General features: G+C 44.1%; 1 protein-coding gene across 2 annotated transcripts; it reads right to left on the bottom strand.

Annotated features, from left to right (window-relative positions):
* Positions 1-1,325: 1,325 nt before the first annotated feature.
* Positions 1,326-26,004, bottom strand: emc2 (ER membrane protein complex subunit 2). Of its 2 annotated transcripts, XR_013120713.1 has the most exons (12): positions 25,854-26,004; positions 24,115-24,228; positions 21,992-22,056; positions 20,945-21,030; positions 17,830-17,887; positions 11,442-11,527; positions 11,214-11,273; positions 7,852-7,933; positions 7,565-7,675; positions 5,795-5,899; positions 2,279-2,416; positions 1,326-1,879 (listed from the first exon to the last, which is right to left on the bottom strand). XR_013120713.1 is itself a non-coding variant. In XM_076971629.1 (11 exons), exons 1-11 carry the CDS (start codon positions 25,891-25,893, stop codon positions 1,793-1,795), a joined length of 894 nt encoding a protein of 297 aa, XP_076827744.1. In that variant the 5' UTR covers positions 25,894-26,004; the 3' UTR covers positions 1,326-1,792. The 2 variants fall into 2 exon arrangements, 1 of the variants encoding a protein (XP_076827744.1); XM_076971629.1 differs by lacking the exon at positions 2,279-2,416.
* Positions 26,005-26,348: the final 344 nt, after the last annotated feature.

Genomic DNA, 26,348 nt, shown 5'->3' with positions numbered 1-26,348 from the left:
CAGAATGGTACCTCGGGTTCATGTGTTTGAAAGTACGCCAAGTAAACCAGCATTTTCCCATTAACAACCTGACCTTTCAGTCATGGAAGTATCATCCCGTATGAACTTTGGTATTTCTAACAAAACCGAAATACGAGGCAACCCTCCCTCCCATCTCCTGTCTCCAGATGGCACTATTGCATTAACTTGGGGCAAATGTTAGTGTCTTGAATGTATCATTCACACATCAAAGTGATTGACATGTTCCTTTTCAAACCACTTACGAGCATTTAATAACCTTTACAAGAGAGACGATTTACTTCTTCATTCCCTGGGAGACCGGGTCCACATGTAAATGATATTCTCTCTCAAATCAAACATCCTTGATGGCTCTTCAAAAGGCGCGCTTCAGTTCAGCGGTTCCCGTAAAAATAACCGCTCCGTCAGTCTCGCCTCAAAGGTCTCTGGGCTTTCATTGGCTCCAGTAGTTCGGAATGCCGAATAAAACACAGACACATTCACTGACCAAAGTATTAAAGCTGACGAGTATGTGGGCTTCACCGCTTCAGCTTTGAGCTCTTGACCCCTTTACAACAACTCTGGCTCACTGCACAACAAAAAAAAAAAAAAGAAAAAAGAGAAGAGGCTATAAAGTCAGAGCTCAACTTTTCCACCAGCCTGCGTGTAAAATTATGAGACAATTGCCACAACTTAATAAACAAAAGAGATGGGAGTAGCAGCTGATCTCGCACGGGTGAGTGAGAAAATAAGACGCTCGTTTAGCCCTGACGCCATCCAGCAATTACCAAACCAGCGCAGTAGGAAAGCAGACCTGCTGTTCACAGCGCCTCTCACGCCGGCCCGATCCAGGGAAAACTCGGCTCGGTTCACAGGCGGTCTCGGTACTGGACGTCTGTTTTAATTGCTGGTGGTGCGAGTTCCAGCAGGAGCTGTGATGAGCGTTTGAGGGAGCGTCCCAAGCAAACCAGCAGTTCCCTCCACACCGCCTGCAGGCTAGAACACGGATGGAGCCCTCTTGCATGTCCAGAGTTAGCCAAGGTGGAATGATGTGAGAATAGCAGTGATTACTCTTTCTTTATTATCATTATCGTTGCAGTGACGTGAGGGTGGTCTGATATGAAGAGTCTGGAGCCGTCAGCTCTGGGTCCAGGATCCTAACCGCTGCGGTCCTTACTGTGTGGAAGTGAGACGATCTGCCAGACATGGGGAGCAGCTGGTCAATTGAAAATGACTTGCCAAATATCTCCTAAAAGGGGGGGGCACATCTAGGATGTCTTATATGGAACTGATTATTGGGAAATGTGGACACATTTAGGACTCGGGCATATTGGTCAAACACCAAAATGTTTTAATTAGACGGACATGACCAAAATGGACACCAGTCATATTAAAAATGACATCACACACACAGAGCATGGTATTCAGTCTACATCAGATCAGAGCTTCCTATAAATATCAGTTACAGTCTATTCACATTAGAGTCCTTGATCGTAGTCATCTATCTGTTAAACGTTTCTGGCCAGCCCGGAAACTCCTGGGGCAATTGTAGCCCGTGCATACCTGTGCAGGTAGCCCTTGACACATGTGTTCAGGAGAGCTGATTGCGATGTAAAGTCAACATGTGGAATGAGTGGGGGTCTGGGTGGGGTTGCGGGGTGTGGAGAGTGAGGTGGAGAGTGAGTTGGAGAGTGAGTCGGGGTGGTCCGCTCTGTGGGTGGTGGTGAGCTGCAGTGTGCAGGGGGAGCTGCCATGCTGTTGTGGTGACGGAGGTTGAGGAGGAGAGAGTTGAGGCTTAGGACATGGTGATCTGCATGGACTCCAACATCTCCTCCACCGCCTTCATAGAGCATTTGTTCTCCTTCTTCCCACGACCAGCAAGCTGAGACAGAGGAGAGGGGTGCGAGGGGAGGGGAGGGGCGGAGAAGAAAGGGTTGAGGCAAGGACACTGCCTAATTCACAATAGTTCTCCACAGATCATGGTTTAACACAAACCTTGTGGTTCATTTGATTCAACAGGAAAGGCAGATCACCTTACAAATAGATTATGTTAAATGACAAGTATTTAAAAACATTCCATATCTCACTGCATGTATTGGATCCAAGTTTGAAAGGATGAATAATGTGCAATATGAATGGACTTAGCTGTGGCTATAAACTCGCAATAAGCAGTGGAGCAGCTCCTCAGTTTGAAGGCCAGCTCTCTCACCCCTGTGGATCTTATTCTAGCATGGCTTAATTGATATGCTAATTTAGTCTCCGAGGTCAAGGTTCTCTGTACCTTTGCCCAATCTACAGCGTGTGGAGGGAGAGAATCTCATTCTTTGCAGTTCAGTCATTTGCTCAAACGTTCCACCTTTCACACAACATCCCTTCATCTAGTCTGACTCCGAGGACGTCTGTGCCCTCCACTGATCTACTAAAAGAGGACAGAAATGTCAATTTCAGTCATGCCACAAGGCTCCGGATCGCTTGATCTCAGTTGGACTACAGACTGACACAGAACAGGCCCACAGCCCATTTCTCCTCATTAGTCCTGTCTGAAAGCCATGGCCAATCCAGAACTGTTACAGCGACAGAGGACACACGCTCAGTGCTTAACTCAGCACTCTCTGCAGTGGAGAGGGGTGTGTGTGTGTGTGTGTGTGTGTGTGTGTGTGTGTATGGTAACAGCTGTGGGTATGCTGGCACTAGCCAAGAAGAGGAGCGTACAGTTTGAGTGAACTCACTGGGTAAACAGGGCGAGAAGCAGACGGAGCGTGGCTGATCCCGCTGCAGTGCTGATTCTGGACCGAGCCGCACATTTCTCAGTGTCCTCACTGCTAACTCATTAGCCCCTGAGGACCAGAACTCCTCCCCACTGCCCCTCGGCGCACAAACACACGGTGAAAAATGGCACTGCCTTACTGGGAAAGCTCGCTGGATAAATAGGTCTGACGTGCGATACAAACGCCAGAAGAACACAATTCACCTTTTCCCAACACGCAGACCTCTCAATTGAGTCTCCTGTAGAAGCGCATCGTAGTTTCCCCCTCATAATTCAGACGCGCGTACAAGTGTTAACATACATTTGTGAAAGAGAGGTTTCTGTACATACAGAGGACAACTATACAGAGCATCTCAGTGTTCGCTTCTCTGTGCGTGCCGTGCACACTGCACGCGCGCGCACACACACACACACACCCAGACGCAAGCACGTACACACGCACACACACACGCACTTAGACACATGTACAGACGCACACACAGGCGTTCAGACGAACACACACGCGTACAGACGAACACACACGCGTACAGACGAACACACACGCGTACAGACGAACACACACGCGTACAGACGAACACACACGCGTACAGACGAACACACACACCCGTACAGACGCACACACACGCGTACAGACGCACACACACGCGTACAGACGCACACACACGCGTACAGACGCACACACACGCGTACAGACGCACACACACGCGTACAGACGAACACTTTCATTCTCCGTGTGCTTTGTCAGTGTTTTCCATGGTTAATATGTCTGAATTAGTCCTGGCCAGAAGCCAGCAGGATAACTGCAGTGTGAGTCATGCGTTAAGGAGATGGAGGCTTCTGAAGACATCTCCTCTCTGGGCCATGTTCTCCTCATCTGCTCCACATGCACCATGTTCCCCTGACACCAGCATGACTTACTAAACGTGAACAGAGTAATGAGTCATTAGTGGCTGGCTAGGGTTTCTTCTACTAGGAAATAATATGCACTTAAGAGTTTTAAAGTAGAAGATTAAAACAATACTTCAAGGAATTCAAGTATTAATTGTTACTGCTATTATGACCTGTTGGACATCTGCTGCTAGCAATCAGACTCACTTCCATAATGAAACTTTATCGCTGTGATCATGGGCAAGATGGAGCAAGTGATTGCTGAATGGTGCACGTCTAAACTGCCCCTTAGACGTGAGAAAGGCTGTATGACATGGAGTCATACATAAACCTCTAATGAGTGTGTGTGTGTGTGTGTGTGTGTGTGTGTGTGTGTGTATATATATATAAACTAGAGCATGAATCCAGCGTACTTTAAGACAGCCAGCAAACATGCCCTGCTTAATGGTTAGAGGCGATGATCAACCTTACTACATCTGAAGACATCAAAGCATTTGGCCTCTTCAAAGCAGTGCAGACCAGTGAAGGCTCTCGTCTCCCGTGTATCTCAAACACACCCGGCGTGCCTCACACACACGGTGAAGTGCAGGCGATGTGTGCTGCCACTCATTCCTTTTGAACTGGTGAAGTTGAGTCATGGCGATGCACGTTTCGCTCCACGCCCAGATGATGAGTAATTAGGAGCCGTGAACGTGCTCCTTCGGTACGGCCGTGATGCAGCTCGCCTGCTGCTGTGGCAGCATCTCCTCGGCCTACAAAACGCTTTTTTGACGCACTGTGTGAACAATTACAGTCCGCTGCTATGTCTGTTTCGGCCAAAGCGCTGGTTAAGACGGCCGAGGCAATTTGGAGCAAAAGAGCAAAGAATGTAAAGAGGAATTTTCTCCAGCACTAGTGAAGCATTGTGTGCCAGTTGTGTCATCCTAAACCACTACCATTCTCTGCAGTGAGGACTCCTCTGAGAAACACTGGCCTCTTATCAGATTCAAGATGAAAAGTCCCAAATGACAAATGAGCAAGCAAGATTTCTATCTCTCATGTTTATTGAGTCAATTCTACCTGCCAACTACTGAAACAGTAATACGCCCCGCAGGTCAAAAGTCCATTAATAAACGACTTCTGAGAGGGAGAAAATGGGCCACATTATCAGGAAAAGAGATTTAAAACACTGCTTGTCAGTGTGATTAGTACATGGTCCTGATTTAAAACGTTCCCTCAACCTTACTGCCAGTTTCTCACACTGATCACAGATGACGCAGAGTTTCTTGCTGTTGAGAGGCTTGTGTGGGCACCTGGGAACCCCGACAGGACGCACACACTCCCGACAGCACGCACACACTCCCGACAGCACGCACACACTCCCGACAGCACGCACACACTCCCGACAGCACGCACACACTCCCACCAACGGCGTCAAAAGATGGAGCTTTGTGACAAGAGTCCTCCAACCACACAGGAACCTCAGCGCAAGTGTGTGTGGGCTGGATCACCGCTTGGCCACATCTGCTGAGTAAGGGGCCCTTTATTACACATTTAACTGTCAATTCTTAAATAAGCAACATATACGGCCCTGACGGCAGTTAAGATTTCTATTAAATGCACGTTTGTGCTTCGTGTGCCATGGCAACAGTGTAAACCATTTTAGTGATACCATCTGAGCTGCTCTTCGGTTTTTCCCTTTCCAGACCTGCCCGCGCCCCTCCGAGCCCCCCCATGCGCCCCCCCGCGCCCCTCCGATAGTGGGCCCTCTCCCTGCGGAGCTGCTTCCTGCCCAGCCGCTCTTCCCCTGCCCGGGCACCGATGCCCGTATTTGGCACCAGCTGGAGTGATTCATGTGGAGGGGGAATTGATAGCAGCGCTCTAACATGCAAACATAGAAAACAGCTGTGCAACACAACGCCAGGCCCTGTGGGCTTAAGTCAACACATTAGTTGAGCCGCCCCTCAGCGAGCGTGCGGAGGGCAGATCCAGCAGGCAGAGTGAGCACTCACTACACTGTCTCTTGTCATTTTCTATATTGGGCTGGATCACCATGTAACACACACACACACACACACACACACACACACACACACACACACACACACACACACACACACACACACACACACACACACACACACAGGGCTCTGTGGTACTCACCTGATAGGCTCGATTGATCTGAGAGGCGGCCCAAGCTGCATACTTCACATTGTCCTTCTTCACCTTTGCACTGACTTTTGTGCTTCCAGCGATGTGACTCGCTGACTGGAGGGAGACAAAGAGACTGGAGTGAGAAGTTCGGAGGACGTGAGAAAAGTGAGAAGAGACTGGACTCGGTCTAGCTGAGCACAGCGAGACAGAAGGATGCCCGCTGGACGCGGATTCACACAGGAACGCCTGGACGTCACAGCCTCCCAAACCCACAGAGATTAGGGTGCTCCTCGCTGTGGAAGGATGGTGAGGCTCGGATGGCACCGCACACTGGTCTTTACAGGGAGGAAAAAGTGAGTGTTCCCCCTGCTGCCATGCCTACGTTCTCCGGGTGCCCGGCGTGCCTTCAAACACAGCCTGCTCCCTCCAGCGCGGAGGGAAACGTGGAGGGAAACGGCGCTGACAGGGGCGAGTGTGTCTGGGAAGCAGCGTGCGGCTAGTGCGGTGTGATGTGAATCATGTGCTCCATGCCGCCCAAAAGCTCTCCCCTCCACAACCACAAAGAGCTCGTGTCTTTCCCATGTTACTGCCATCGGCCCCACAGAGCAAAGCCCAGAAGATCCCATTGGCCAGTGCATGAAAGCTCTCTGTAGATGTGCTGAAATTTTAACTGCACACCAATCAGCCTTCTCTTTGAATGCTGGCACACATCCTCTACAGCTTGCGGAGATCTGTTTAGTTTTTTTTTTTGTTCCCTCCTGTGATATCAATTTTAATTGTGACTACGGAGATGCACTTTGAATACAGGATGGATCAGTGTCACAAACAGCAGAGTGGTTTAGGGTCAGTGAGTGTTTCACACTCAGCTGACTTCTCATATTTCTCAAGGGACCTGCGGAAGATACAACATGCCTATATGAAATTAGGGTGGGCGTCGGGACCACCGACACACCCCGAGAAAGGAGGACGAACTGCAGCGCCCGGCCCACAGGTCGGCGTGGAGAACCCGACTTGGCGTTGGGGCAGAGGCCTGTTCCCGCCATGCCTGCCACACATGCTAACAGCACATCAAAGCAGAGAGGCTGCCTGGGTGTGTGTTTGAACTACCGAAACACGCGCGCGCATATGAGAACAGTGTGTGTCTGTGTGCGGCTCCCCCCCCCCCCCCACACACACACACACAGACACACACACACACACACACACACAGACACACACACACACACACACACCCCCCCCCCCACACACACACACACACACACACCCCCCACACACACACACACACACACACACACCCTCCGCTTCCCTTCTGCTCCCAGCTGCCTGTTTGTGTTCCTATGTCAGGAGTCACTTACAAATGATGCATTGGTGTTAATGGACAACTTCCTGTTTAAATAAATACGCAGATGAAAGGCTTATTCAGTGGAGATAGGACCCAGAGCGCGGTGGCGGGCCCATGCGGTGGCGGGCCCACGTGGGACGGAGCGGTGGCCGGTGCACTCCCAATCTTTTACTGCCGGCACTTTATTTATCTTCATCATAAACATAAACATGCCCTGCTAGAGGGCTGGAGAGTTGTGTTTCACTAAACTCCAGGCTGGGGCTTTTCTGAGGTAGGGGGTGTGAAAGAGGACTGAGTCAGCAGTGCTCTGCCCTAACAGAGAGCTCGTATATGGGGGATATGGGGGGTGGGGGGGCAAAAGGGAAAGTGGGGGGTGGGGGTGGGGGGGGTTGTGGTAGGGTGTTTGTTTTTCTTCTTCAGCAGAAGTCATGACTCACCATGTACAGGCCAAACAAGGCCCTCATATTTCTGTTGTTCAGTTTCAGTGCCTGCGCAAAATACTTCCTGGCCAGTTCCATGTTCTCCATCCCCCCCTGGGTGTACCTAACCTAGGAAACACAGCAGATGCGTTCAGACGCCCTCATAGGACCACCGTGACATTTGAACACCTACACGAGAGCTGGAGTAAATACATTTATGAATATTCATAGTCATACATCACAACACAGCTACTGATGCTGGACAAACATGCAAGAAGAGGCGGCATTGCCGTCGGGTGTACTACCTCTGCGTACTGTTCACAGTACAGGTGATTGTGTGGGTTGGTCATCATCAACTCCTCTAGGCAAAAAGCTGCTTTTGCATAACTACAGGAGCAGAGAAGAACAGAATAAATAAACACATTGTGCAAACACACCTGGTGAAAGTTCACACAAAAAAATAAATAATAAATAATAAATAAATAAAAATACAACAAAACATACTTGTACATGCTGTGACCAAGTGTAAACTAGTGGCTGGTGGTGTAAAGTAAATCTTGGTCTTGCTGACAGCAGGAAAATGGCCTGCCTACGGTTTTCCTTTTATCAGTCTTTATAAGGCCTGATGGAAATGTGTGTGTGAACATCCATATGGTAAAATGATGGATGTAGCTTTGCATCAGCAAAGGCAATTCTGGCCTATTTTCCCCCATCTCTTACATTCTTGGAAGCTGATGATGTGAAAGGCGAGCGAGTGCGAGATCTCCACCACATTTCTAGACACGTAGCATCAATCTATCTGCCTTTATCCCACTGGGCTTAGCATGCAGTTAAAGGCTGTCTTGAGGTCACTGTCGGGTAGCAGCTAGCCGTGTCACTCTCGGATGAGATCACTCCTCAGTTCAGTCGAATCTGTAGCCACTTCATGTCTCACAGACGCTTTCCCCTTCATGGGCTCAATCAGATGGAATTCTCCCTTACACACACACACACACACACACACACACACACACACACACACACACACACACAGACTTTCCAACTGCTCCCTCGCACCAAATAATCAAACAATTTTACGAAGTACGAGGACTATTATGACGAAGCCGCAACACACAAAAATGGCCGGAGAGTGTCCAAAACCTGCAGACGAGTTTAAGGCTCCAGGTCCTTCCAGTCCCCAAACCGCACAGTGTGTTCAGCTACTGTTAGAGAGTTCTCCATCTAGCATCAAGCACTTTGCCGTACGTGCTCACGCACAAATCAATTTATTAAAACATGTCAAATTCAAAAACAAGCGCTGGAATGCATCCAAATTGGTTGTGGATGCTAATCTAAAGCAATCTTACTGTTGGCGAGCAGAGGGGGGAAAAAGAGCTCTGACGTAAACAAGGTTCCTTTGGCAGGAACAGAGCACTGGCATTACTCCCTCTCACGAGATGAAGAACCTATCAGACCATTTAGAGCATGTTTAAGAGACTTCAAAGATGGGGGGAGGGGGGGCAGGGCCAGACAGTGAAGGAGTGGAGAGACCAAGAGAGAGCAACCGAGGGAGAGAGAGAGACGGAGAGAAAGAGCAAGCAAAGAGAAGAAGGGAACGGGCCATTCGGAAGGTTGCAGGCTGCTTGCAATTACCACTTCCTTTCCATAAAGACTTTCAGATGTGCTCCTGCACCGGGCTGCAGCGGGGGGGGGGGGGGGGGGGCAGGGATCAGCACATACCACCACAGAGCTGCGCAGACCCCACCTGATCTAGTGTTCACGCCGAACGAACACCGCTAGATTTTCGGTCTCCATTTACACAGACAAGTTCTCGCCGCTGCAAGCGATTTTTTTCAGACACAAATGATATGGTGAGCAGACTAGGCACTAATGGGCTTCTAATGTTAAACAGGCATCTGTTTTTCCACTCCAATCCTAGATGTCTGATATTAGTAGAACTTGGACCACCGCTTGTGTAGTCTGATATGTCGCTCTGACTGGCTGTTCCTTATTCTGTGGGGCTGAGTAATGATGCGCTGTATTCATAAAGATAGGGAGACAATTCTCTCTCTACAGGACCTGGACTGGACTGACTATTACTAATTTGAGGAGAAACCAAGTGCAAAATACTAATATCGGTCTTTCACACCGTGTCACACCCTACTGTATCTGATTCCAAATGAAATAATCAACAGTAATAATAATAATAAGAGAATAAAATAAGCAACAAAAAGTTGTGAAACTTTGGCCTCAGGCCTGGGAATCGAACCCACAACCCTCCAGTCACAAGACCGGTTTCCTAACCATCGGACCATGACTGCCCCATGGCCAGCTGGTTGGCTGGTACATGGGCAAAAAGGTTCAATTTGGACATCTCACTACATATAAAACTCCATAATTTCTACAAACGTGTAAAATATGATGCATTATAGCACCATTACCCAATATTTAATTCAGGCTATCTCAAAGGGAGCTGAGGAATGGGTGGCGAACACCATCTTCTCACAATTTTCATTGTCAAAGAGCATCTTCAATTGAAGTATGTGGGGAGGTCATTGCTAGGAAGTAAATCTATGGCAAGATTTACACTTTTGCTATTAGGTGAGCGTCCAACAGAAGGTGAAATTAGCCTATATATTTAGCTGGTAGGGTGGCATCACAAAGATTTGTAGGGAGTTTTTCATTTCATCTCTGCCCCCATCGTGTCTTGTTTTTACTGGCTGGGAGAGTGAGTGCAGACACCTTCTCCTGGGAATCTGGTTCCCAGCTCACTCACTCCAGCACAGTGTGATAAAGAGAAGTGATAATACACGGCTCGGAGGAAGAGGAGGGGAAGGGAAAGGGAGTGTGTGACCTAAAATAAAGAAAAGAAACAAAAAGGAGGTGGGAAAAAAAGAGAAATTGACACGCCCGTAGATAGGGGGTTGTCAGGGTGAATGGCGTGATATTAGAAACGTTGGGACTAAGCAGGACAATAATCCGCTCTCCCCTGGATTGCCACTACAGCAATAAAGGCCCCACACAAAAACATGAGCTAGCCAATATACAGCCCCCTCACCGAGCTCCTGCATTCCTACAGCCATCACCCTCCAACCGGGGCGACCATCTCTCTCACACACACACACACACACACACACACACAAGCCCAAAACAATTATTAAAGAGGAACGGAGAAGTGGGACAAACAAAATGATTTTCCTACAATGTTTATGTGTGGCAGACACCAACCCCTAGCAACAGAGATATCAGTGTTGGGGGAGTCTTATCCTGAGGCTATGAGAGAGGGCTTAAGGAGCAAATCCCATTAAAGCCCTACAAACAGATTGTGAGCTCAATGAAGGCCACTGGCTGAGAGGCATTTCTCAGGGTTTCCCCGAGGTTGTCGCACAAGCCCTCAGGAGCTACTGTTCATCCTCTGAAGGATGTCCTGAAAGACAATGTCCATCCACTGCAAGAATAGATAGAGTCCATGATACATGGTGGTCTGACTCAGCACTATTAAAGGGAAAATGGGCTCATTTGGTACAATTCCTGATATTCCATCATCAGCCAAAAATGTTTTAAGGACCTCTCTGACATCATGGCATGCACAGTAAAACGGGCGTTGTTACTCAATGCAACGAATACAAGAGCTAAGGACAAGAGCTAAGGACAAGGCCTAGAGAAGTGCGAGTGATTCTGCCATTACTCGTGTTCGTTGATGTACAGTTCTGACAGCTCATGCCATGCTTCCTGGTCTCCCACAAACCTGTGAGACAGAGAGGCAGTTAGGTTCTTAGGCAGACAAAAGAGGGGTTAAGGCAGGGCTCAGGGGGGCAGCTCAATCAAATGCAAAGCCCCTTTTAATTAAACTGAGGAGGGGGGGGGGGGGGGTGTAGAGGAGGGGGACCCCCCAATACTCCTGTAAAACACTCACTGCTCCAGATATTCATTGAGCTCGCGGATGGCCTCGCTGTTCTTGCCCTGCGCTCGCAGAATGGAGATCTTGCGCTTCCTTGCTGCCTGTGGATTGACATCAACAGAGGATTAGGACTCTAAAGCCTCAAGTGTTTAGTGGGGGGGGGTGTAAATGATCAGGGTATTGAGTGAGCTGCTGAAAGCCCCACTTCCCCTCTCATCAGACACCCCTAAACCCACGCTGTGTATTCAATCGGGTTATTTATCAATGTTAAGAGTGCCAATGGAGGTCTAATTTCCCCATATCCATATATACATAACATGGGGACACATAATACGTAAAAACAAAATGCGATTCTAGATTAGATCTCTTTCTGTGATATTTGACAAGGGCTCCTTTCACTTCCTTCGCTGCAGCCGGGCACGACTGCAGTATTCAGCTCTGGCACAGCGATCGGGTCGCACCGAGCTCTCAGTCCAAAACGCTACTAATGTAATAAACAGCTGCATGTATATTATTTGGAGCATGCAACCAGATTAAGAGCAAAAACAGTCCTTACATTTTCACATTTTACTCAGTGAGCAGTATTGCATAACACCCCCCCCCCACTCCCTACAACACACTTGCATCACAAACCCTTTGAGTATGATGTTCATCTAAAAGCACATTAATAATGACACAGCTGCCCCAAGCCTAAAGTGGCATATGAGATCAAGAAAGTCTTTATCAGAGGAGAACACTCGTGAGCTTGCTAACGAAGACTGGAAACAAGGGCACTGCACGCTTCGCAGGGGCAGATAAGTAGTGACTCATCCCATTTAAGTGGAGAAAATAGCACATTAGCCACAAGCCAGGGCTGCACACATTCATATGTGCTTGCGAGGTCTAGCTTGCAAAGGCTCCCAGTAATGTTCACTTAGCCATTTGATGTTGAAATGACCTTCAGGCAGATTAGACTCTCATCAATCTGAATCATAAAGTCTTATGCCTGTTTCTACAACTTTTCCAGAAGTGATTTTTTTCTTCTCCTATACTGACAAGTGCAGAGGGAAAAGTAACAGCTTTACCCACAGAAGTGTGCAGTCTTGCCACAGAGATTATTTATGGACTGGTATTTGATAGAGTGGGTCTTCCTCACTCCCACACCAGAGACCAACCCCCGCTGAGGCGAGCATGAGTCACATCTGAGCCGCCATTAATCTGCCACTGCTCCGACAGCACTGGCATCGCGTATCCACTTATCCATCACTGGAGCGGGCAGACACAGCGGCCCTGCTGCTTACAGCACTCACACCAGACACATACTCCCAGTCCAGCCCGTAATCTCACTGGACTTTATGGCCATCAGTTACCAAATATTACTTAACATGGATAATGTATCAAACTGTGTTAACACTACTCCTACAAAACTAGAAATTTGAAATGACTGACGTTCTCATTAAGCTATAATGAATGTTTTGAGAACAACCTGCCTGAAAAATGGTAGACAATGTTTTTTCCCCATTAGCAGGTGTTAAAGACTGACTGCTGCCTTCTACAGATGAGAAACTTTATAAATGAGAAACCTAACTATTAACTGGGGTAACCAAATCTCCTGAACATGTGTAGTTGGCATGTATAGTTTAGTGCTTTGTAATAAGTATGTGGTTGTGAAACATACATACATGTACTAACATATAGATTCAATTAAGAATAATCTTCCTGATGATTAAATCCATACTGCTGCTTTCAGCAACTGTTTGTAATCCTGAGATACTCCTCGTTGATCTCAACTACTTTCATTTTAGAAAGAGAGGTAAAATTCAATAAATTATTTGGACATCTTTTTCAATGAGTGTTAAAATAAACAAGAAATTATTAAATTAAGATGGTAATAGACATTTTGCCAAGTGAGCAAAAAACTTCAAAGACAACCATGGGAGGGTGTGAAAAAGGCCATTGAAAAAAAAATTGCAAATGGCAGCAATGGAGAAGATCTCCAGATCATTGCTGTAGGTATTGGAACACAATAAATAGTGGAAGGGCTTGAGGTTCTAGCATTTTTTGGACACCACCATGGCAGAGAAACCTTGAACAATTTTTGTTGATTCAACAATTTTGGTTAATGGGTACCACATCTATTCTACAGCCTATAATTACAACAGCTCAGTTTCCAATCTCAGCTCTGCATGCTGGGATGCCTCACAAGTCCTTACAGTAGTCGCCAATTTTCCGCCATTTTCTTGGCTCTACCGTCCCTTCCCCCATTCCATGTTGATAAAATAGCGTCTAGATAAGCCTCGCTCAACCAACATTTACAGACAGGTAACCTAGATGATGTCATCCCCTCCCATACCACAACCTCCACCACACCATCTGTTACCCAGCCAAAGAGTGCTGGATTGTGGGAAAAAAAATATGGTCTGGTCGACATCACACCACAGCTCCATTTTGTTCCACTCCCGCCCCCAGGTTTGAGAAGCACACAGGATCTGATGGAAGGTGGCGGGTGTTTGGACATCAGGAAATAGGCTGAAATCTGGGCTGGGCCTCAGTTTGTCAGGACACTTCAAAAGGCACCTGCTTACTGACATAACGTTCCCACAAGTGGGTGAATCCTACAAAGCCATACGCATAGTGGAAAGAAAGCATTTCTTCACTAACACGTTTGTTGTTTTTAGCTCAGCAGTGCTGAAAGAACACGTGTGAGGACCAGTCCAACAGGAGAATTTTTTTTGTCTCACACACACACACACGTGCACATGCGCACGTGCCTGCGTGCATGCGTGTGTGTATATATATATATCACACACACATACAGGAGGTCCTCGGGTTACGTCAGTCCCGAGTTACGATGTTCCGTGGTTACGACATCTCCCATTTACTGTATAAAGCCTTGTTTCGACTTAAGTGGTTTTGCGTCGTAAACGTCGTAATGTGAACTTTTTATTACTGTTTATTATTCCCGTTTCATTTCATTATTAAACATATTTTATATGTGTTTTTTGATAATTACTGTGTTAGGATAGGATAAGTGCATACAGTATGTTATTTACGTACAGTATATAGTTGATCTGTTCCTACATCGCGTTCGTAAACTGATTTTCAGTGTAAGTCGGAACATACGTATATACTGTACGTAAGTAACATGTGGAAACGTGTAAATGTGTGACACGCATGCATACGCACGCACGCACACACACACACACACACACACACACACACACACACACACACAGGTATATGTATTCTGCATAGCCAAAAAACAAAGAATCAAGGAGACACAAAGCAAACTGGATACTAGAGGTAGATACTTCTATACCTGTTTTCCCCAAGCTAATTTCAAGTAATGCTAAGGCTAGGACTGTGATATCAATGCTTTTACTTTCCTGGAGTAGAGCTCTAGTGGGCCCTGCTCTCCAGGCACTGATTGGTTCAACCAGTTGGTCTGAAGGCCTCAATAACCAGTAGTGCTTCGTTTTGCTGATGCAAGTATGTTGACGGTCACCTAGTCCACGACAGGATCCCCCATCAATACAAAAGAGTGCTACTCTGCCCCCGTTTAAACAAACGGGAGTGATGTGGAAGGGAAACATATCCACCACCTCGTCCAATTAAGGGGTCCCAGTCAGTATAGGGGCCACCAACTCTGTACCCAATAACTAGAGTGAACACCCTGTCCATGCCTTATTGACAAGAGGCCCATGGGGCCCCTACCCCCACCAACTAAGCCAACAGGGCAGTCTCCACACCTCCATGCCTAATTGACCTCGAGGGCCCCACCTCTGTGCCCCTGTACGCAGGTGATGAAAGGAGGTCCCACAGAGGAAGAGGGTGGCCATCATTTTCCAGAGATGCATGCTGTCGCAGTGCCCAGGGTTGGAGCTCTGGGTGGTGCAGAACCGGCTGGTTTTGCTTTGCCTCCACCATTTGGTAAGGGCTGATATGATGGTGGCCCAAAGCCACGAGCAGCCTCCAAAAGATGGCAGTGGTGGTGCACGTGGCTTTTTGTTTACGTTACGTCTCATTTTCTGTTACACATGTTCTCCGTTTTGGTTTGGTTATGCCTCCTTGGCCACACCACCTGTGTGTGATTATCATGTCTTCTTTTCTCTGCAAGCCTTTTCTGTTTGCCGGTCACTGGTGATTTTATTATCTTTAGTTCTGGTTAGTGCACTTATGTTCAGTTTCATTTAGCTCATTTCATATGAAAAAAATTCTCAAATTCTAAGAGCATGTTCAAAATATGACTTATCCAATGTATTAATCAAATCACCTGCAAGTGAAATAAATAATACAAAAGAAATATTACTTGATGTAAATAATATATATTGGTGTAAAAGTAGTATGCTGCAAAAGAAAAGAAACACAGTAGGCATAATTCAGCCGACCCAGTGTTGAGTTATGATTCAGAATTGGGAATGTATTTAGATAAACTTTATATGTTTGTTGAATGTAAACCTACATCAAAGATAGCTTCTTATTTCCTCATGCACATTCTTTCACTGCAACTTTCCAAAGGGAAAACAAGTGACAGACCTTGGTGGGTGTTGTGAATATGAGGTGCAATAGCACACTCAGAGATTAGATCTCAGTGTCTATTTATGGACAGTTCTTGTGACAAACTAGAATCAAAAGTATACACTGCTCTTCTCAATTTGCACTAATGTCTTTGCACAGCAGTTCTCTTTGTCCATTTGTTGTAATACCCATGAAAACTGCAAGCAGTTCATCTGCAAACTGTAATTAATATTGAGCACAAAACGTTCTGCAGATTGGAAGATTGTTGAACTTATATTGCATTGATATTTGAACTGATTATACAAGTAATTCTTGATTAGAGGTTTCTAGGAAAAAGATTCTAACAAAAAACACATAAAGCATATTTAGCTATAGATGGCATGAATAACAATCCAAATATTGATACCAAGTTCATGCCCACATCCACTTGATTAACTGAAAACTGTAAACTCTAAAATAACTTCTATATGCAGGTCAATTCATTATGCAAATCTTACAATCAATGTAAGACTAATGCAATTATGTTTTCTAAATATTATTAATATTATTATTATGTCACATTTGATTTTGCTAACTGTGTTTAACTTGGACAACATTAGTGAATGGGGAAACAGGGTTCCCTCAGGGGGGGTGTATTGTTTTCATACTTTCTGAATGTTAACAGAAGGACAGAGAGATATGATTACCAGATTGTGAAAAATAACTTGACCACACTGGTTTGATTACATCCATTTTGCACTAATATTCTCGGCCTCTTGTTTACGCACTGTTCAATGTGCTTGCAATTTAACTGTGATCATGGGAAACAGCAAGGGTGTCTTGGTTGAAATGCCCGAAAAACAAACCGGGAAGATCTCTAGCTTTCAAATGGAGGAAAACTGATGGGGCTGCTGAAGTCCAACAGAAACAGATAAAATAAATACCAACAGAAATGATAAAATGGGGGGAGGGGGGGGCAGAGAGGCAGTGAATCTATGCTAGCGTGACAAGGATGAGCAGGGAGGAGCGAGAGAGAGAAAAATGAGAGAGAAAGTGAAGAACAAGCTCAAATGAGAGGTGACTGCATGAATGCACATGAGGGATTGTAGATGGTGTCAGCAAAGCCTCCCTATGTTTGAAACAGACAGACAGTTAGGTGTGGGATCCTCAGATGGAGTCCAAAGAACAAATGTCTATGTTTCATCTTGCACACGTTGCCAGCCCAGAGAAAATGTTTAATATATCTAAGCAAGTCCATATGTAAGAGAAGCACAGGAAATGTGTTGAGTTTCTTCAAGAGAGAGCCAAATCAAATAAGGTCATAGTTTCTTTTGAAAACAATTCAAAACATTTATTTTCTTGTATGACCACATATCCTTTTGGAATCAATTAACAGCAGGTACAGTGTGTTTTAGGGTGATGGCAGGGGTGGGTGGAAATGAAGGACTTGAAAAACATTGAGCAGACTTGGGTGTTGCAAATAACTCAACTGAAACTCACTGTAAATCAAGTATTTGGGAAAAAAAAGAACTGAAGACTGACACCAGGTATCCATACGCTTCCCGTTGTTAAGTGTAATGTTGTCGAATTACCAGAAAATGGTACATATGAGATGATTACTCCTTACCACCATAGGGATTTAAAAAAGTGAGAATTCCCAATCTCCGATGACACAGCGTTTGAAGAAGCTGAATGCAACATGGTTAATACTACTCAGGTGGATAAATCAAGGGTCTTTGTTCCATCTCTTGTATGCAGTGTGTGTCTATGTCTATGAGTGAGAGGGGGAGTACTGGGAGAGATGAGAACTGTGGCTGACGAGATCATTTATGATGAGAAAACGCTGACACCAAAGAAGTTCAACACATTTTCATCACAATACATCTTTAACCACAATGTAAAAAAATGATATTGATTCTTTACTTACTGTATTAGTGGGATCGTCTTGTAGTATTGAATCATATAACTTATTGGCATCTTCGTACCTTTAAGGCAAAGAGAGACCGTGTTTGAGGGTGATCACCATTTACACAAGTCATATGATATTAGGCAGCGGTGAAATCAAACAAAGCTAAAGGCAATCAACTTTTTGTATACAGAATGGCTTTGCTCTATAGTTACAGGAGAATGATCACACAAATCAGCGGTGTGCGTAGGGAAGGAAATAAACAGTTGTTACTGTAACAGCTTTCATGCTCCATAGAACAAGCCTTTGTACAGTTTAACAATGAATCTCCCTCACAAACGAACACAAACAAAGACGAGCCTGTTGATCTGTATTTCAACGCCTGCTTTGATCCACCTCCAAACAAACCAGCCTCTGCTTCCAACACCAATTAGCCACCATTTGCAAGAGTGAGGGGGGGGGGGGGTGGTATAGGTGGGGGGTGTCTCAGTTATGTTGATATTAGCACAGGAATCCAAGGCAAAGGCTTTAGCAAGTCAAAATGTTCAGATTGCTTGTTATTTGGACAGGGATTAAATTCGAAAAGATGATAAAGTATCATTAAAGAGCAACGCCAATAAAATTTTAATCTGGTCGGTAATCTTGAGTTCTTTTGATCATTTATGTCTGTTTACGAGACTACTGTCTCTCCTCCGGCTAATCTCTGAGAGGTGTCAAGGTGATGTTAGCTTTAAGTCACATGCCATGATGTCAGTAGGTCCCAGGGGCATGTCTGGGGAAAAATGCAAAACCCACTTTTATCTTTGGATCATCGGTCATAGATTAAAACAACAACATATGTCCGTGTCCTTTTTCATGTATTCTGCCGGTTAATCAGCATTTGGCATGCTTGCTGATTAAAAGAGACGCTTATTTTAGACCTATGAGTAGCCTAGGGCTCTACTAGGCTCAAATTCATACAAACACTGGGGAATTCTCACATTTCTCAAAAATGACAGATTTCAGTGATTTTAGAAAAGAAACACTACTTTCCATGATATTTATTAAAACTTAACTATAGCCTGCCCTATACTATAGCACAGTAACTTTGTTTAACCAAGCTTAATGGCCTTCCCCAACACCTGTGTGGTGTTCAGACACATGAGATTGAGCAAAAAAGATGGAGATCAGGAGATGCATCTCTCCGCGAGATGGACCTGAACATCAGGAGATCTCTCTCTCCCTGAAATGGACCTGAACATCAGGAGATCTCTCACTTTCATGTCAGATCTCAGAATTCACAAGCAATGCCATGCTAATGTTTAGCAAGACGCTGGAGTCTCAACTTAACAGAAATGTTGGTAATTCTAATTTTTCAAAACCCGGAGGACAGTCAGTGTATATTACATTTAAAACATCAGAAATCAAAATTAGAACAAAAAAAAGTAACTTGCTACTTTTAGAAGATTTCCCAAATGTCCTTTAACACTAACCCTAACCCTTTGCACTGTCCAGTTAAGGCATTTCATGCAAAAAAATGTGATTTCACAGTTCATGACCCGATTTCCACAGCTGTGAACTTTGAAGGGTTCTACCTATTTTCAGTACGTAAAGTTATCTAGCTCACATTGTGTTCGTGCCAGCTCATATTTTTGGATAACTTTTGGTAATGGTTAAGATTTGGGTTTAGTATCACATTTTTGTTCCCCAACATTTAACTCAGATGTGACTATTATTGTATTCACAATCAATATAACCAGATGCAAATTAAGACTGACCTGTCTGCACTGAACTTTTCCCAGAGAACTCCAGATTCTCAGAACCCAAACTGACTACAATTGGACTAAAACTTTCAAAACAGTCACTCCTGCTGCTACATTCATTGTGTGCCATGTTCTGGCTTGCTAACCTAGCTAATGGCTTTTTTTTTTTTTTTTTAAGACGGAGGGCATCCTCGAATAACTGCTTTGCTCATGATTACATCCCAACCATCACAAGAAGTTAACCCATAATTTTGAAGAAGTACAAATAAGGGAGGCAGGCTTACAAGGTGTTTCTCTTCAAGAATGATACTTGTTCAATCTTGTGCATTAATAGATAGCAACATAAATGTTATGTGAGAAAGTAACAAAAAGACCCAAGCATGACTCAGAGGATGTTCTAATGGCGTTACCCACTTCATAATTATAAAGCTGAGGCTGCTACAGCAACCTGCCTGAATCACTATTTAACTAGACACTATTTAACTATTAAAGTTAAATAGTTTAAACACATTTTATTACATTCATAATTATTGTAATGAGTTTAACTATATTACACTTATTCTCAGGTTAGTTCACAAAGCTGAGGACCAACTAGTGCCTCCCTATGAGCTGCCTGCTAACACTTCAGCAAGCAAACCTTGGCCTCATTATCCAAACCTGTTTCTCCCTCCCACAGCTGACAACAGAAGTGACTCTGGTTCCTATTACCACTGAACAGCTCTGCTTCCAGTGCCACTCCTACCCTCACATCCACTTCATTACCCCACTGCTCTCTGGCACATCTGACGGGGCACTAGGCAACCACCCAGCCCCTGCCATACGTCATTCATGTAGGACTCAGGCATGTTTTGTGTGCGTGTGTGTGTGTGGGGGGTTTCATTTAGGCTGCACGTGTGATAGCAATTAGTCTCAAATTTGCAGTTTACTTAATCTGATGGTGCAGGAGCAATCACACTCTATTATGGCATAAACCATAAACAAGCAAACTCAATCCAACGACTCATAAAATGTAATATGTTAAAACCCGATTCTTCACTCCTTGTTCGATAAATTGAGAGAAGGCTCAATGGAAAAACAGGCTGACAACATGCAGCATAGTACACGCCTGCACATCTACACAGAGGGAAAAAAAGCATGGGGGACCTTCAGAATAATAGTGGGATTCACCACTTCCTTCCTGGGAATTCCTCACTCACGCATAGGAGCTACACAACTAGCATTGGAACTACCCCCCCCCCCCCCCCCACTTAACCAGTGGAATGGTGGCTCACTAAATCAACAGCCCCCCCCCACCACTCATCCTGCCACTTATGGTCTGCTTACAGATCTGAGCCTCCCCGAGCCCCAACACACACAAGGCCAGCTTGCTAAGTTGGTGCTAGTGTGAGTCTTACCTCTCCAGAGCCTCCAGCCGCATACCCACTAATCGCTTCACTCTGTGACTATCTGGAAACTGCCTCTTCAGCTCCTGTAGACAACTCTGTACAAAATGTAAGAACATTTTGTGTGAAAACACATGCAGTCCTGCGTAAAACTCTATGAGCACGAACGCAATGGTTAACCATGAAGTCTGTTTTTCTTGCTATACGCAACAAAGCAGAGCTTGTCCAAATGTACATTTTGCTGTTCGTTTACACCACTTAAGGGACAGAAAGTGTTAAACATTTCCCCACGATATTAAACTTAACAATATCTATTGAATACATGACCTGATTGGTTTAACAGCAATATTACACTGCAAATTTTTCTTAACCATAAAGTAAAATACAATAACTTTTCAGTTGCAGGTTTCATAAGTCAGCAATAAAGCTGTGACAGACAGTGAGAAAAATTGCAACTGACGTGGTTGAGAAGTTCGAGCGCTGTGCTGTGGGTACCCACAATTCCACACCAGCGACTATAAAAAGGAAGGACAGGATGCTACTTTTACCAACTTGTTCCTCTTCCACACTGATATTTTTTAGTGAATTGGGTGAGGAATGGTTATCATCAAATCTAACGTTTTCCTGCTTAGAATGGAAAGTCTGTAATGTGGTTCAGCCCAGTTGACCATCACGGTCATGATAATTTTCCCTCAAGTTTTTTTGGCAACTCTAAACCAGAATCAGACTAAATGTTTCAGCTGAAGTCAACTGTAAGGATCCCTTTTCACTTGCCTCTTCCCATATAAAAAACTCTAGGAGTCTCATAATTGTACATACAATCTTCAGTAGTTCTAAAGGTCATTCAGAACATCTCTGTGCTTCAGTAGTTCATTATTCACATCATTATGATAAATCTTTAGCATACAGTTTCCAAAGCACAGATAGAGTGATGTTTTGTGGATGAATAAAAATTATTTTACATTTGGCCTGCCGAGTGGCAAAGTAAATGTGTGTGAGAGGAGGCTGGTGCTGAGTAGATGTGAGATGAAGGGAGGACGAAGGGAAGACCAAACTCACCCATGCCAAATCATCCCGACTACAGTCCAGTGCTGCGATCATCACCTGCTCATAAATGATCCAAACTGAGCATAGAGGAAAAAAAAAGACGCCAGCATTCAATGATGCTTCAGACCAAAGTACCAAAGACTGAACTGAATGGAAATTGAATTTGGGATAAAGAATTCTGTAGCATTATAGAGGTAGCTCTTGCAAAAATAATATAATATAATATGTACTCTGTTAAATTATTGGGGGGGGGGGGGGGTCATATTTAAGACATCGTGGCATTGCTAGTAGACAGGCAGCACAGGTTTGAATAAATGTGAAAAACAAATTTCTTCTCACGTGGTATTTGCATAATCACTGAACTATAAAATTGAAGAGAGTAACGGTCATGACTAATATATCCAATTAATACAAATAATGCTCCTCATTAGACTAATATGTTTTGATAAAGCTATTTAACGGAGTAAGAACAATACAATACTACAAGAGGGCAAAAAAGTGACAAATCCCTACATATTTCTCTGTTTTGATGATTCCAAGTCTTGTTTTGATCATTGGCCTACCATCCACTTTCACAGCCGATTAAAGAGCTTGTTTCAATAAAACATGTGTTAAGTGTTCATCATTCCCCTTAAAGAATGCATGAATCATAATGACAGCTGCAGCCAAAAAGCTCTATCAAGGACCAATAAACTGCAACTCAATAGCTGTCTTTTACTATTTCTAGGCACTATGCTATTTTAAGATTTTAGTCTCATACATTCAAGCCTCACGTAACCGAATACTGACTTCTTGCAAGATCTTGTCAAACTATTTACCCTCAACACCATTATTTTCCTATTTAGATAACTATATAATGACTTTTTAAAACATCATTACTTCTTTCAAAAATGTTCAAGAACGTATTGGCTACAATTATGATCCCAGATTGTGATCTCAAACAAAACTTTAAAGTTTAATGGATTAAAAGGTTCTTGAGATTTTCCAAGAAACAATGTTAGCTACTGAGATGTGTACACATGTACAGAATAACTGCCAAACCATGATTGTCATAAACAAAGCTGACCAAACTTACACTGAATCCATGAGAATCTTTGAGACAGGGTTATAGCGCACTTACTCACTCACCTGATACAGCACAGTGATACTGTTGCATATAACTGAAGAGTAAATTGGATTAAAGTTTCAGCCCAGTTTGCCTTGATCCTAACATAAAACCTTCAGTCACAAAAATGTATCCTGCCTGCTATAGAATCGGTGGTCGTGCCCTACTCACCAGTCTGAGGTCTACATCACCACAAACACGAATTACTCTGGACCACAGTGTGTTTTTTTTAAAGCCAAGGGGCCCACCATGAAAAACTGATTGTCAATGACCACAAATCCATGTACATATTTGAAGTGCAGCCTAATAAGAAAAGTTAAATCAACTTAATCTTTCACACCACAGTATACTCATTTTAAAGTAGGCCCTGTAAATTACAGGACATGAAAAATGTGATCATTTAGATTTTTGCAATTGACCAGCTACGAAATTCCATCCCAGGTAACTGCCCACACATTAAAATTCAAAACTTCAAAACATGTTGTTTGCTTTACTGTTTACAAATATGACAACAAAAGTGGGAAATTTCAGTTAACTGTGTATTAGGGATATCATTATACCAAAAGTAATACATACAGTTAAAACTAAAACTATACATCTTATGCCTTTGTTAATATTCAAAATACATCTTGAATTAACCAGCAAATGCCTTAAAAATGGACACAAACATGCTTGAAGGAGACTGAGTAGCCATACAATTTAACGTCACTTTATATCCCATTTGATTATGTTCATTAGCAGAATACCGGTAGTACAATATTTATGAGAAATACTCAACTGTTTGCAGTAAATGTTTAAATGTTGTATTTGGAACAGTTTCTTAAACACATTGTACATGTAGCAAGGTGATTTGTTTGTTTTTTTTTGCACTACACTTTGCAGTTCCAATGATGCATTGTTAAAAGCCATTATTTGTCATTCTGTAACAACAAAAAATAACAAGAGTGATAATTACTTAATTCAAGGGTTATAAAGCTCAGTAGAAGGTAATAGAACCTATCAATACTCCATCGTGCTCCATTATACTTACTGTCATCGCCCAGTTTTGAAGCATGCTCGTTGATCAGCTCCTCACCAACATCCACAATCTGCTCACTGTTTCTGCAGTTCTCTTCTCTCCACTTTCGCAGTTTGTCTCGCATCTCTAAAAGAAAAAAATATGTGCAAAATAATTTTAACACGAGTATTTAACTAGTCACATTACTGGGATCCGTTTTGCATTTAACTAGATTTAAAGAAAGAAAGGCCTGGAACGTTAACCAATCATCTTAAAGTCAATGTATCTGTTGTCTGATGACGTAGGACTAGTTTAGTAGAATTGAGGTTTGATTAAAGCAACGTTACAGTAGCAGCCACAGAGCTAACGTGTCATCTGGCTAACAACACATTCTAGCAACAACTTATTAAAATTACCACCCATTCCCAAATTCAACCCTCATATCATCTAAGACACTATGTTGGCTAACTAGCCTAGCTCACTAGCTAACTTGGGCAACTGGATAGCCAGCTACATTACTTTAGCTAGTACCCTTGCTAACTACCCAGGGCAGCTGGATAGCCAGCTACATTACTTTAGCTAGTACCCTTGCTAACTACCCAGGGCAGCTGGATAGCCAGCTACATTACTTTAGCTAGTACCCTACCTAACTACCTAGGGCAGCTGGATAGCCAGCTACATTACTTTAGCTAGTACCCTACCTAACTACCTAGGGCAGCTGGATAGCCAGCTACATTACTTTAGCTAGTACCCTACCCAACTACCTAGGGCAGCTGGATAGCCAGCTACATTACTTTAGCTAGTACCCTACCTAACTACCTAGGGCAGCTGGATAGCCAGCTACATTACTTTAGCTAGTACCCTACCTAACTACCTAGGACAGCCAGCTACATTACTTTAGCTAGTATCCTACCTAACTACCTCGGGCAGCCAGCTACATTACTTTAGCTAGTACCCTACCTAACTACCTAGGGCAGCTGGATAGCCAGCTACATTACTTTAGCTAGTACCCTAGCTAACTACCTAGGGCGGCTACATTACTTCAGCTGCCCTAGGTAGTTAGGTAGGGTACTAGCTAAAGTAATGTAGCTGCCCTAGGTAGTTAGGTAGGGTACTAGCTAGACAGCCAGCTACATTACTTTAGCTAGTACCCTACCTAACTACCTAGGGCAGCTGGATAGCCAGCTACATTACTTTAGCTAGTACCCTACCTAACTACCTAGGACAGCCAGCTACATTACTTTAGCTAGTATCCTACCTAACTACCTCGGGCAGCCAGCTACATTACTTTAGCTAGTATCCTACCTAACTACCTAGGGCAGCTGGACAGCCAGCTACATTACTTTAGCTAGTACCCTACCTAACTACCTAGGGCAGCTGGACAGCCAGTTACAGCGCGAGCTAGCAAACTAAGCTAACTGGTTAGCCAACTTTCTCACTTAGTTCGCGTTAATGCTGCCAGACCAAACGAGGCAAAAAAGTCAAGCAGAAACCAGCGACACTGTTACATCGTAGCTAAGTTGCTGGCTAGCTACAATATCTCGTATCTAGCAGACAAGCTATGTGCAGGTTCAGTTTCACAGCTAGCCAGTTAGCTAACTAGATGACTGTTCGATTAAGACAAACATACAAAACACCGTTGAATGACACAGCAAGCCCACCCTCCGTGCAGTTTAAAATACGTGTTTGTCTTTGGTTAAAATGTTCGTAAGATTTGTACGACCGGTCAAGCTAACAGAGATACACAAATGTGTTATGTGTTATTTAGCTACCTTCCCAAGTGACATCGTACAGTTCCGAAATGGACGCCATTTTGGCCAGGACCACCTTCCTGGTGCTGAATGACTCTCTTACGAGGGGAGTCAGGAGGTGGCCACACTGAAGAACATCACCAATCTGGATTTTAAATTGTGCCTTAATTATGCCAATTTGCAAAAAAACAGAATAGTGTATAGACTCGTATGATAAACAGATTAATATTTTTTGTCTGTAGATTTGAGGAAATTTATGGTCTGAGATTATGTCCATCTGAAAGTATGCTGTGTGAGAAACGTCTGAATTGGTGTTTATTGAAAGAGTTCATGAACCCAGTGGTCTCAAAATGTTCTGAGGATTGCTGGGTATATGAAATGAACTTTAGGATTAAAAGGCAAAGCATCTGCTAAATCATCTTAAACCCCTTTTTAACTCTACAGTATTTCTCAGGTAAATATTCCAAATGTTATTTATTGTCCATTTAAAAATATTAATGAGTTCCCAGACATTTC

This window comes from Brachyhypopomus gauderio, chromosome 13 (assembly GCF_052324685.1).
Source record: "Brachyhypopomus gauderio isolate BG-103 chromosome 13, BGAUD_0.2, whole genome shotgun sequence".
NCBI classification, from domain to species: domain Eukaryota; kingdom Metazoa; phylum Chordata; class Actinopteri; order Gymnotiformes; family Hypopomidae; genus Brachyhypopomus; species Brachyhypopomus gauderio.
The sequence above is the reverse complement of the archived record's forward strand: the minus strand, read 5'-3'. Positions and strand labels throughout refer to the sequence as shown.